Source organism: Bombus pyrosoma, linkage group LG10, assembly GCF_014825855.1.
Source record: "Bombus pyrosoma isolate SC7728 linkage group LG10, ASM1482585v1, whole genome shotgun sequence".
NCBI lineage: Eukaryota > Metazoa > Arthropoda > Insecta > Hymenoptera > Apidae > Bombus > Bombus pyrosoma.
This window is the reverse complement of record NC_057779.1, coordinates 1444245-1458021: the sequence shown is the minus strand read 5'-3', so window position 1 is coordinate 1458021 and position 13777 is coordinate 1444245. Positions and strand designations below refer to the sequence as shown.

At 30.4% G+C, this 13777-nt stretch overlaps 4 protein-coding genes across 10 annotated transcripts in view; 1 reads left to right on the top strand and 3 right to left on the bottom strand.

The window, feature by feature from the left end:
* The window catches only part of LOC122571532, a 129704-nt gene extending 123875 nt beyond the window's left edge, over positions 1-5829 (bottom strand). For 3 of the 4 annotated variants that reach the window (XM_043735401.1, XM_043735402.1, XM_043735399.1), the window contains exon 1: positions 3566-5829. The gene's annotated coding sequence lies outside the window, so the exon portion shown is untranslated. The remainder of the gene's footprint in view (positions 1-3565) is intronic. The other variant, XM_043735398.1, reaches the window with a different exon arrangement.
* Positions 5830-6016: 187 nt separating this feature from the next.
* Positions 6017-9265, bottom strand: LOC122571522. Of its 3 annotated transcripts, none has more exons than XM_043735376.1 (8): positions 8606-9264; positions 8354-8529; positions 7986-8276; positions 7566-7901; positions 7410-7495; positions 7006-7338; positions 6507-6928; positions 6017-6436 (listed from the first exon to the last, which is right to left on the bottom strand). In XM_043735376.1, the coding sequence occupies exons 2-8, from the start codon at positions 8522-8524 to the stop codon at positions 6060-6062; spliced, it is 2016 nt and encodes a 671-aa protein (XP_043591311.1). In that variant the 5' UTR covers positions 8525-8529; positions 8606-9264; the 3' UTR covers positions 6017-6059. The 3 variants fall into 3 exon arrangements, with proteins under 3 accessions (XP_043591311.1, XP_043591310.1, XP_043591312.1); XM_043735375.1 differs by having other exon boundaries at positions 8354-8678; positions 8771-9264; XM_043735377.1 differs by having other exon boundaries at positions 7410-7492; positions 8354-9265.
* A 1692-nt stretch (positions 9266-10957) lies between these two features.
* LOC122571529 lies at positions 10958-12430 on the bottom strand. Its single transcript, XM_043735389.1, has 3 exons — positions 12308-12430; positions 11109-11556; positions 10958-11022 (listed from the first exon to the last, which is right to left on the bottom strand). The coding sequence occupies exons 2-3, from the start codon at positions 11326-11328 to the stop codon at positions 10997-10999; spliced, it is 246 nt and encodes an 81-aa protein (XP_043591324.1). The 5' UTR covers positions 11329-11556; positions 12308-12430; the 3' UTR covers positions 10958-10996.
* LOC122571525 lies at positions 11723-13705 on the top strand. 2 transcript variants are annotated; one of them, XM_043735383.1, is made up of 6 exons: positions 11723-11975; positions 12122-12258; positions 12335-12530; positions 12618-12755; positions 12829-12979; positions 13068-13705. In XM_043735383.1, the coding sequence occupies exons 1-6, from the start codon at positions 11928-11930 to the stop codon at positions 13355-13357; spliced, it is 960 nt and encodes a 319-aa protein (XP_043591318.1). In that variant the 5' UTR covers positions 11723-11927; the 3' UTR covers positions 13358-13705. The 2 variants fall into 2 exon arrangements, with proteins under 2 accessions (XP_043591318.1, XP_043591319.1); XM_043735384.1 differs by having other exon boundaries at positions 11723-11990.
* Positions 13706-13777: the final 72 nt, after the last annotated feature.

Here is a 13777-nt window from a genome sequence, read left to right as displayed (position 1 = left end):
TGACCAACAATAGTCAAAGGCTTCGCCTGAGAACAGCAACGTTCGATTTTCTGCGGGCTGATTGGGAACATGCTGCTCGAAATTTCAAGTTAATTCATCCCGAGGCTCAAAATCGAAGAGATCGATTAACGTTAATACATGAACCTGAGAGATACCACATAGCCATATTTAATTATACATTGAACAGATAATCAGAGTTAACAGATATAATCTATATAGATTTAAATGACCGACGATTACTTTATTAAGATCTTTCTCTCTCGCGTTTGAGCTGCGTGATGGATTTCAAAATTTCGTTATATCGTTTTTCGAGTCAGCCTGTACCGAAAAACGATCAAAACTATGTACGATAAACCGAGAGCTGTTTCTGTGCTGGCCTGAAATCTATCTTGAACGAGGATTGTTCGACTTTTCCACGCGGCAAACAATGTTCATCATCTTTTTTCGATAATTAAGACGGTTTCCCTCGTGAGATTGCACGCGTTACGACACGTGTCATTTAATCAAAATGTTATTGTAATTCTAGTAAGGTAAGGCAAAACAAACAAAAGAAAAAAAATGAACAAAAAGAAACGAGCGGGCGAGCGCGCGTTTTAAATAAAAAGAACAAAAAAAAAAAAGAAAAGAGAAGAGGAAAGAGGAAGAAACACATCGACTGATTATCGTTAAGGGTGGATCGCTAGAACGAAGATTAGCGGCGATTTTTATTATCTAAAGTTTAGTGATAGAAATTTTGCTATTTATTACGATGTACTAGGATACGCTTGTTTACGTATCAAACACGAATAAGACACACGAGACATGCTAATTTTCGTTTGGCCGTCCATTCCGCCAGACTTTTAAACGCACGACGACTTTTTTCACTTTCTTTCCTCGTTGTTTCTTGAGCTTTTCATCGATTCTTGGATCTCGAGTCTGTGGGTCGCGGCTGAGTCTTCACGGTTTCGATACGATTTAATCGGGTTTAGAGTGCACGAAAAAAAATATTTCTATAAATATAATACGCGCTGTACAGCAATAAAGTATTGGGATACATCGATCGAGATACAAAAGAGATAAAGAGGAGAAGAAAATTTACGAAATTTATAGCATGTCCATTTCTCTACTAGGAAAGGCGAATTAAAAGAGATATATTACGTATACAATGTACAGGGTGTTTCAAGGTATATGCTGTTATATTAAGGAAACTATTGTCGGCTATGCTATAATCTTAGATTTTACGCAGATTTATTAAATTTCTTCTCTTTTTTCTAGTCCTATATTAATACAGAAACAAGAAAAGAAAAATTCCTCTCTAGTTCTTCAAATTTCACATAGTTCATCAAACAATAATTTACAAGACATTTGCCTCGAGATACCCGGTAAGAATATCGAGAATAATACGATTTCGAGACCAAGTCTATCGAGAAGAAAATTAATATTTGGTAAAGAATAAAGAAAACTTTATTTATGCGTCGATGTTAATCACGATACTATATTGCTCGGATCTCTCCTGGTATACGCAACAACACACAAAAAAAGAAGCACTTTAAAGAAATAAAAAAAAAAAAATGGGAATCACTAGTGTATATATACAGGACCACAGGTTCGTTAATTTTACAATACGAAAAACACGAACGTTCTTCGGATTAGAAAACAAAAGGACAAAACGAAATAACAAAGATACAAAAAAAAAAAGAGAAAAACGATGAGAAAAAAAAGAGAAGAATAGTGAATATAGTTGATGAATGCGTGTCTTGTTGCGCGCCTGACGGACCGTGACCGGTCCACGTTGTTCGCGAGTCCGTACGCCATGTTTTAGGCGCACAATCAAGGAAGTGTATAGTGTTTAAACTCGCAGCAAAGAGCAGAACAAACTCTCCCCCTCAAAGCCCTTGTTACGAGCCAGCAGTTGAACAATGATGTCTGATTTTTATCGCCAGAGAGCAGTAATAGCACAAGTGAAACCGTTTCTAAGTACATTTGTTATACACGCATATTGTTATCATTGCCACGTAAAAGCAATTATTAACTCCATAGCCTGGGCCATTGTTAGGTGAACGAGAGAGCTAGAGACTGTTTCTTGAAGCTGGTTTGCACCAACTCACCGTTCCCTTCGTTTGCTCTTTTGTATGTAGCTGTTAATCCGTTTTGATATTTTCTTCCGATATCATTGCGCTTTAACTGACCGACTAATTCCGTATGATACATGCATACAATGCTATCTTAATTGAACCTTGTTCCGCTCGTTTTTCTTTCCGTTGCGTGTATATAATTTTCTCGAACGATGCTTTACGAAGTGTATTTAACGGGGAGATGAGCCACAGATAACCTCTAAACTGAAGATTTAAAAAATTGGTAGAAATATCGATAACACTACTTATTGCCAATTACAATGTGCAATAAATAATGTCATCGTTAGAGAATAGAGGATAAAATTTCGGTTTAAAGGTTGAATGAGAAACACAGTATATGTTCCTTTTTCTTTTCTTCGTTATTTTCTAAATACTCTTATCTTTTCCCGACTTTCCAACTATAAAATTTGTTTCTAACTATTTACATTTATTTTGATAATTTTACATTGGTGTAAACCTGCATCAAAGAAAATACGAGAAAGAGATTATCGTAATAACTGCCGATTACTCGGTAACAATGGCAACGCCCATACATACGAAGTCTGTAATCGAAATGCTTTATATTTTTACACCGAACAAAGCAGTATATAACGTACAATAAACAATAAAACATGTCCTTCCATACGCAACCTCAAGATGACAAATGTTAAATTTTTATTTTTACAACAGCCCACTATCACTTCCGATATCTGAGCTATATTCGAGCATATTCATAGTTGAGACTATTTAAGTAGGATTAATTGAGACAAAGTCGGATAGGAATTCATTTTAATCGACTCACGAGATTTACGATTTCTACTCGACTCGATCGTCTATTGTAATATATGCAATTATAAACGATACGACAGTCTACGCTAGTGATATTATTGTATAATGTCGACGTTTCACACCTATACACATATACACACACGTGTACACCTGCGTGTGTGCATGCATAACACATACACAAAGACATTTATGTGATCTTACCGTGCGCTACATTTCGATAAAGATTTTGCAACTGTTCGTTTGTTTGGTTGTACAAAGAAAGAATATCGTCTAATGTGTTTTTGTTTCAAATAAAACAGCGAAAAGGTCTAAATGAAGCGGTCTCAAAACGGTCTGTCCAGATACTACTGTCTTATACTCCATCTGTTGCACGAAACTTTAGTTCTAACATACGCAGCTCTCGTATATAATTCATATATAATTTCCAATGAAAATCAAAAAACGAAGAACCGATCGGTACCAAAAAATAAATCTCATACATTAAGTCATTAACTTCGTAAAAAAAAAAAAAAAGGGATGTACATATGTATTTAAGATAGCTATATATTATTATATATACAGACATACACACATAACACATCAGACATCTCACACACATATACATATATGTAATATATGAAGGTTTTCAATGTGCTGTTAATTGCAAATCAATCTAATTGTTGAATACTTTTCTTGTTACTCACCCTTCGATGGTCTTAGTCGAAGTAAACCGATTCCGGAAATCTGGTTGGCAATGTGATTATTCAACAGCGTAACTTTTTTCATTTGTTTACTCGCTTACGAATCTTACACCTATGAAGGAAACTTTCGTAAAATACACTTTCTCCGTGTACTTGATGTTTCTTAATACCTTATTTATACACACTTGATACTTTAACCACAATCTATTTCATTGTAACGAAAAGACCATATTTAAACCGATAAAATAGATTTTTGTATGTAGTTCGACTCTGATGCGTCACCGAAAAATCGCACGTTGCCAACTGAACGTTTAGAAATGTATTATTTTGAAGTCGCGTTATGCCAAACTGATCGACTATTTGAACGTCAAAAATAAACAGCACGTGTGATAACCTTCGATGTAATACCGCCGATATCCAATTAGAAAAGCGCCAAATTCGAACGGTTCTTTATTTACTTCGTGTTCTTTTTTTCTCTTTGGAACTGTTGTAATGCTTATTTAATTGGCAATCGGCGTCGATTACTTAATTCCATGATCTCCTACAGGGATTATCGATTACAAAGTGGAATTAACGAAAAATTTCATTTATAATATCGAATAAGATTTGAAAATACAATATATTTCCCGAGATGCATTCGGAATGATCGTTCGAAGAATGTCGATTTTTCTTAAATTACGAACGTACGTAATACCTCAGAGTCATTACGATATCAATACGTAAAAATAACGAAACATTTGTGATTCGTGATGTATCGTAGATTATTACCGGGATATTGGTAATTTCGTACGACAAATAATAAAATATATACGAACCCAAGTATTTATGTACGTCGACGAAAATTTTCGAATTACGGCAACCATGATGGATTCTATGCACTTCCCCCTCACTGTAAAAAATACCATTCGAGATATCGATCAGGTGTTTCGAATTTTCCCACAAGTTTCATTCGAGAGTTGTTACTAATGTCAATCTTCAATTTCTATATTCTTCTTAGAGTAAGAACTTTTGTATTATGAGTTAAAAGTACTATTTCTAAGATTAATTACGAAGACCATTGAGAAGACGTTAAAAAATAATTTATGTTTTTAAAAATATCTCGAGTATGCCGTAAGGACAACCGTACTGACCTGTACGTGAAAGTATACGTATCCGACAAGGGAACTTTAATCTTTCGATATCGCGTAAATACGAAGGAATCTTCCTTGAGGGCGCAAGCGTTTCGCATCGTTTTCAAATTCAGCGTATTTTGAATCTGATAGGAGGATGGGGAAATGGCGCGAGAATACAAATTGTAAAATTTCGAATTTGTAACTTTTCATAATTTTGAACGAGAAGAAATAACAAAAATGTGGGATGAAATTCCGTTTTTGAAATTTATTTGAGGAAAGTTCCTTCGTAATATTTCACGCGTATAAATAAACATTTTTAATATTTCACATTTTATCACAATCTTCATCGAAGTCGTTCAAATGCGAAGACAGTCTTTTTCGTCTCGAAGATAACGTTAAACTTATTTTACACGCATCGAATGTTAGGACTGTGTTCGTATTACGATAGTTGTTAGCGAATGAACGTTTCTCGGTCCCTAGAAAAGAAAATAATCATAAAAAAAAAGAGATCGAATTTTTCGTGAAGAGAGAGTACACATATACACGCTTACTGGGAAACATGTATATGTACTTAAAAACGTCTTTGTGCAAAATTGATGAATGTTTTACGTGTACTAAAATGTTCCCTTTTAATCCTATTAAGACTTACAAAATATAAGTATTATACTTTACTTGTATATATACATATGTGATAAAAAATATATATATATATACACCTGGTTTTTCATGTCATATTTATATTACATCCTTGTAATTCTTTTTAATATTGAGCAAAGTGGAAATATGAACAATAACACACGTATTCTTTATTACAAGCGAATATCTCATTTTATTTATTAAAACTATTCATTAAATTATCAATTATTCTCCAGGAATATCCAGTCTTAAGTTATCTTACATACCACGTTCAATTACAAAACTCAATTTTATTTGTTTCCCAGTGGAAAATTAAAAATACCGTAATATGTGCTTTGGTATTAACGTCACTATCACCCTATAAGAGTCTTTTAATTTATGTACAATTAATGCACATAACTTCTAAATTATATGCCGTTTTAAAACAATAATATAACTAATATCCAAAACCAACTTCTTTAAAAATTATATATTGTTTTGTACAAACTTTATTTATATTTCTAAACTAAATTTATATGTATATATATACTAGTGCAAAAAATTTGAGTTAGAAATTAATATAATTTATAATATGTATATCTTCTATGTGTAAATTATTATTTAAAAATATATTCTTATATCGTTGAAAATATAAAAGTACAATTTTTACATTTTTTAAAATCAATTTCTTGGATAAAAAATAATTTAATTGGATAATAAAGTTGCATTTTTCTTGCAAAATATTTAATATAAATTTAAGAATTATTGAGTTATATCACATTTATGTCCGAAGCAGTACTGATAGTGGGTAAAGTACTATCACTCCATTCTGGATGAGGATAACTCCTGAGTGGACTTGGTATGTTAACTGGCATTTTACTTTGCATCCTTATATCTTCAACTATATTCTGAAATTGTTCTGTTATATTAGAGCCTATTAAATTATGAGGCGAACTTTGTCCTTTATTTGACTCCATAGACTTTTTAATTCTATTTGACTCTTGTACATCAGTCTCTTTCTCATGAGCCTTTTTGTTGGGCAAATTTAAATGTTCCGATGATGATACTTTATTCGTATCTTTAAAATTTTTTAAATTATCGTTTTTTTTATTACTAAATGTTACTACATCATCTTTCCCTTGATTAACTGAAAAGAAAGATATTAGATTCGTAAAATATTATGATACATATAATATGTACGTATCAAATATATTTACCATATTGGCTAACTTCTGTGCAACCCAGGTCTTTATAAGAAGGTAAAAGGGTAAGTGAAGATTCTCCAGCAGGTAAACTAATAAATTCTAAATTGGCAGAGTCTTTAATCGAAGGATCTTGAACATCCTTGACTTGTTTATTTTCTAGGTTCCCAATTTGAGTTTCTGAAAAGACTGGTATTTTATTTGATTTATGCAGAAAACCTTGTACATGTTTAATTTTGGACGGATCATGATCCACTGTGGATAAAGAAACATCAGATATATCGTGCCAAGAGGTACGTATATTGGAATCAGGTGAAGAGGTAGAAGTAGGCGATGAACATGCACGACGTCCATGAACAATTGGAATTTGTGGATTCGAATTATCTTCGTGAATATAAATATCTTTTAATTGGTCTGCAATGAAATGTTGAACCTTCCTACGATGTAAAATGTAAATATAATTGCCTTATAACATTATTAAATTAGATTGAAATTAAGTAATGCTTCAACTAACTTGATTTCATTAAGATGTTCGATTAATAACGAATGCTTGTATGATGACAAAACTGAAAGTTTATCTTTTTCCAATGTTAAGTGCTTCACCTCTGAATTCAACTGTCTTACACGTTCAGTTTGTTCAGCGAGATTCGTTCTTAACTCCGCTACAATTTTTTGAGAAGATTCATAATTCTTCATCTCTTCTGTTAATTCGGATATTGTTTTATCTCTAGCTTGAATAACTTTTATTGTTTTATCTAATTCTTGTTTTAATGTTTTTTCAATTACTTCTAAATCTAACTGCCTTTTTTGAGTTTCATTTAATAGCAATTGTTGTTCATGAACTTGTCTAATTTAAGAACAGATTATATAAATATAATGCATATAGTTGTTACAATATGTTTCTAATACTAAACATACCGCAGTAAAGAATCTCTCTCCTTGCGTAATGCTTCATACATAGAATTCATTTGTCTAGTTGTTTCTAATTTAGCTTCTAAATCCTGCTGCAAATAATTCCATTTCAATATTCAAAATTTTCAGTATTATCTATTCACTTATTCTTAATAAACATACCACTATAGGTGGTTTACTGGATTCAATTGGTATTCTAAATACTACTTGCTCCATATCAGCAAGAATTTTATTAGCTTTATCATCTTTAACTAAGTGTTCTAATTCCTTTATTAAAAAATGTAATGTATGAACCGGGTTGAACACACCAAATTTGTCATCAGAGTAATCAGATACTCCATCACATTGTACTCCTCTGTCATAAACTATGACAGATTCCACAGTGCTTGGTATTGATGTACTTGACGGATTTGTAGTGTATGGTGTAGATTTTATATGTTCTTCTATTCTTTTCTGAGGAGTTGATTGCTTGACAGGAATTTCATCTAAAAATTTGTGCTACAAAAAGAAGTGTTTCTAAATTAACTTGCGAATAATTTTATGCATATTTAGAGAAATATAAATATAAAAATTGATACTAACATCTAGTTTCTGATGATTTAGAAAATGTTTCTTAGTCTCCTTAGTGTCATTACCATGTTTTGATGATTTTGAACCTGGTGCTCTCTTTGCCTCTTGTTTCATAACAGCTTTATTTTGTTCTCTGAACACCCTACCCCAGTTTTGATCGCCACTATGACCAGGTTTCTTTTTTTCTTCTACTTTGTGACTAGTTGGGCTACTGCTAACCATAGTTGATGTACGTTTACGGCCCTTGGTTTTCACAGTTATTTCTAACAGTTTATTACAATCATAAGATAATCCAGAAGTAGGCTACAAATATATTATATGGCTAGAATTTATATGACAAGAAAACCTGTAACTATAAAAATATTTCAATTTTTAGTTACCAAATGGTGGTTACTTTCCACTGTATTTTTGTTACTGCGGGTAGCAACAGCTTTCCTAGCAGAGCTCATTTTGCTACTCATTATAATAAAATGGTAGAAAAATGTGTTTTTTATACCAAACAAATATTTAAACTTACAAATCGATTTCCACCAACCATAGACATAATTCATCTAACCTAATATTTTAAAGAATACATTCACATTATACATCGGACAACATACCATAATATATTGTAATATTCGCCAGCATACTTATCTTGGCGTTTACGATGTGTACACCATCTTGTATGATTGAATAATTTTGAACAATCATTTTATCGCTGTACTTATTATGCAAAAAAATATAATAAAATATCTAATATATTTTCTTTAGTTTTAAAATAATTTATCTCGTATAATTTAATAAATACTTCATACTTTATATATTTAAAATCGACTCCAAATATGAAATTGCAGTCTTTTAAATTCTTGCTTCTTGTATATAAAACCTATTAAAATCATACAGACGCGCGTCTCAAAACAATTTAAGGGTTTTCTGTTTCCACGTTACAATTCAAGTAAATATAAATTAAGTGCATATATTATCTTGGTAGTGGTACCATGTTTTTCTTATCTTTATGTAGATGTAGCGTTTTCAAAAAAGTGAAGTCAAATGTAAAATTATTAATTATATAAATTTTTATTTTTACAGCAATATGGAATAGTGATTCAATTTGTACATAATTACACATATAATTAAATATTTTTAGATACATGATATACAGAATTCGTTTTTTTATTCTTTTAATATAATATTCAATAGTTAATTTGTAATGATACACTTATTTGTACAATTAAGTTATTGTATAAAAATTATATTGAAAATATTGCAACCTAGATTATTAATTACAATAAAAATTACATACTCTATATCATTTATTATGTTTCTTTAATATATTGACAAGCTTATTCCTGTGTTCACTTAAAATCTCATAAAATTTGTCAAAAAATAATTTAGCAGATTCTTCTATATATGCTTTTCTTCTTTGAGCTACATCCAGTTTATCCGTTGCTTCCTCTAACTCTGCAGCAAGTTGTTGTGTGTTTGGCATTAAACCTTGAACTTCTCTGATGTCATTTTGCAGATTTTTTATTTGTTCTCTTAATTTTGTTTCTTCATGCTTAGCATCAGCTTTGATTTTACTTATAAGGCTTTTCTTTTCTTTAATCTTACTGGCAACATCATTACTTTCATCTTCTAGAATTTTTATTCTCTCTTGAAGATTCTCTAATTCATTAGTATTTGATTCTAACAAACATTCCTTTTCATTAATTTGAGATCTCAACAATTCTTTCAAATCATTTATTAAATTAGCCTTAGTACTTAATACTTCCATAATTTCGGGTTGCAATATACCTTTCTCTGGCATCTTTAACTCCTCTAGATTCACACCCAGATCCCCACTAAGATGCATAAATATTTCTTTATTATATGTTAGAATTGCCTTAGTTAAATTATTATTAATAGATGCTAATTTAATGTCCATAGTATATATTTCTTTTTGTATCTCTTGTAAATATTCATCAAACTGGTGCATGTAATCCTGAATTTCTGTACATTTATTTAAAATTTTATCTCTTTCTGTCTTAGACATTGGTTGCTGCTTAATAATAGAAAGTAACTCATTATGCTGTGTGTCTTGTAAACAAATTTGTTCACTCAATACATTGCACTCAACTTTTATTTGATCTGCTTCAAAATTAATTTTTTTAATATATTCCTCTTTCGCACTGATATCACTCAGTTGTATTTTTTCATCGTTCTGTAAAGATGAAAGTACTTCCTGTAAATGTTTTACTTCTTCATCTATTTTATTTGAATTTGTTTCAGCTGCTTGTAATTTAAGCATTTCTTCCTCTAGCTCAGAACGTGCAATATTCAAGTCTTCTTCATTTACACCTTGCTGTTCTTCAATTTCTTGTAAATATTTTTCGATCATTAACGCTTCCTCATCCAGTTTCTCATCATTCCAGGCATTATAAAAATTTAGCATTGAGAAGAAAGTATTTTTATTAATTACTGCGTTTATTTGATTCCCTACAAATGGTAGGTTCTCTAAATTATACTTTGTAAAAGCTATTTCCCTTATTTCACAAATTTCTACTAGCCAACATATCCAGCCCAAAACATTTGGCCAAGAATGCATAGCATTAGCAGTTTTTAACCAAGATTTATTAATGATTCCTGGATAGTGGAGTTTTTTTGCAACCTTTGGCAATTCCTCTACATAATTTGTGATTGTAAGAATTTGTTTAATGTCCAATATTTTTACTAAATATCCAGAGACTTCAACAAACATTTTTAAGGTAACAGGTTTTAAGCTTCCATTGCTATTAATCATAGAAGAACAATGATTTATAGCTAAAAAGTTATCAATTTTACTAAGCATATGAGCCTGATACGTTTTGTCTGTTAATGGTCTCGTATCTTTTCTAGGACCTTTAGCACCAATATTGCTAGCACGGTCAGCTGATAAAGACCTACGTCCTGTTGGAAGTCCTGCATGAATTTTGCTTGAACTTCCTACTGTAAGAAGACCAGCAGGTTTGCTAGCATTTGTTATTGGTGTCTTTGGAGTTGTCGGTACTTGACGAAGTGGAGTTTTAGCTATAAAAATAGTAATAAACATCTATATTTATATTTAGACTATATACACTTATATCTAAAATATTTGTTATATTTAAAATAGAAAAAAAGAGCATTTTAAACTTTCACCTGTTGTTTTTAATACTGATCCTCTAATGCTTATTCTATCACACGAAGAAGCTCGCATTCGAGGCCTTGGTATATGAGAATTTTCATTTGAGAAAATCTTTGGTTTTAATGTTTGTGTTTTTCTCGATTCTGTCCTCATGAAACTTTTATCTTCCCTATCAAACGAAGATATCCTTACGGGATTCGTAGATGATCTACGCCCTAAAGAGTTACCCGGCATTTCGATCCAAATAAAATATACTTTCACATTAAAAAACTACTTAAATAAAAATTGTATTTTAAAAAACTGGAAGTTTCAATATGTGGTTTTAACATTCGGAGTAGTATAAGCAAGCATTTTGAATTTCGTCGTTAGATATAGAAGTATAAGATATAAGATTGGTAACTTGAGTAGTATATATGTCATGGTTATACAGTAGTTCATTTAAGATTCACACATTGTACGCTTCTGAAATAAATTAAAACGTCAATAATTGAAAAAATTGTATTTTTTATTATTTCTGGTTTATGTATCAAATTTAGTTGTAATATATAAATAATAGGTAAATATCTCAATTATCTCGAGATTATCTTGTGTTTTAAGATTCTTAAGCAAGTAGCATCTATGTTCTTACTTTTCTTAGTAAGAGATGTTAACCATGCTTGAATTCAAGGATGTTTATTTAAATATAATAAACTAGAATATAATGTGATAATGTAGTAATGGAAAAAGTGTATTAATCTGTAACTATATATAAATTTTTAGATGAAGTTATGTTTCGTAGAAGTTGTGTTAATGTGAACAAAATAATACAAAAATTAGGTAAAATCTAAGCAATAATGTTGAGAACATTATGTAAATTAACTGATACATTTAAAATAAAAAAGGTAGATATCATATAGGTAATTCATCTTCATTATGAATTAGATGTAGCATTTTCTCTTTTTTTAATGTACAATTATACGTATCACTTATTAATATGAGACAGAAAGAACATAATTTTTTATATAATTCAAATGATATATTGATGTAGAATTTATGGGTTCAACCACTAGCAAAATGCTCTACAGTGACGAAAAGTAATATCAGAAATGATCTTGTGCAGTTTTCAAAATACAAAGCTAAAATTTTACGACTAGTTAATACAAGTGAATTGGACAAATTAACACAGTGAGTAAATTATTGGTAATATTTAAATGATAATATTTAATCTATTTACCTGATTGTTTATGTTATTTAAATATAGATTCATGTCGGCTTCATATGCTGCAACATTAATATCGAAGCGTACCAGCCATGGACCTTATAAATCATTCGATGATATTTTATTAAAAACTGAAATGGATATTGATAGTTGGAACAATTTTTGTACTTTATTCATCGATAAATGCGATAAACAGAAATGGAAGAAGTTTATAAAACCTGACATAAACATAACAGCAGTACAGAAACAATAATATATTTATATTGCTTCTGACAGTTGAATAGTGTTAGGTAGTGCATTATGTTAAAAAAATAAACTGTTTCAGATGCCAGAAACGATACTGGGTATATATGTAGGACCCACCACAATAAATTGGACATTAGTAGATCGTGATTTTAACGTGTTAGTTTGGGATTCCATAATTTGGCAGAATAACTCTTTGAAATATGATATAATCAACTCGGTGAATATCTTAAATCTGATATTTGAAAGTAAAAGAAATTTACTGTTTTACTTAACACTTATATCCACTTTAGGTACCACTTTTTGTCCAACAATTACCACTATCTAGTTCTTATGTGATGGAAGAATTTAAATATCATAACAAATCACATCATACTTCATTCATGATGCAACATCAGATAGCCAGTTCCATTGCAAGCTGTATTAAATTAATAATAAATCAAAGTATGTTTATACAATTATAGCAGAATTATTAACACTATAGCAGAAACGAATAATGCTTGCTAAACTTTCTGTAAATTAATTTTTCTAGGAACATATAATTCGAATTCATTAACAGATACTCTGTACATATTAAAATCTTCGACGACAGCGCGTTTTTTTAATCTTCAGCTTGCCTCTGAAGTAACATCTGTAAACTATGTTATGAAATCAATACTAGATGATACCAAGACAGATGATGAATGGTTATGTGATATACACATAGCCTATAAATTAAAAGAAAGATATATGAAAAAGTTTGCAGATGAAAGAGAACAGATGGGCTGGTCTCTATTGACAACTTTAGCTTGTTTTTTTATTATTAGAAGTCGTATATCTTGATGTATAAACTAATTTCATTAATAAAATTTATTATTGTTTGTTAATTAAATACCACAGAAATTTTAATAAGAAAACCACTAGGTACGAGAATAATAAAAAAGAGAATGAAAAAGAAAGGAAAGATGTTACTGTGTTACATGTGGAACAAATTAAGAAACAAAATATAACGGCTTACCTAAACAAAACCAAATTATAAATGTAAAAATCATGTTTTTATTAGCAGAAAGCATTCCGTTACTTGTGTTTGACAAAAAAATCAGATGTAGATTAATTTCGTGTTAGTACACTATCTTACAATATTATTTTATTGTATAAATAGATATAAATAAATTAAATTTAATATAAACATTTGCTGTTTTTCTTACAAAGTATAACATAGTTAAATGTTATAACATTTTTTTCAAGAAACAATTTTTTTGG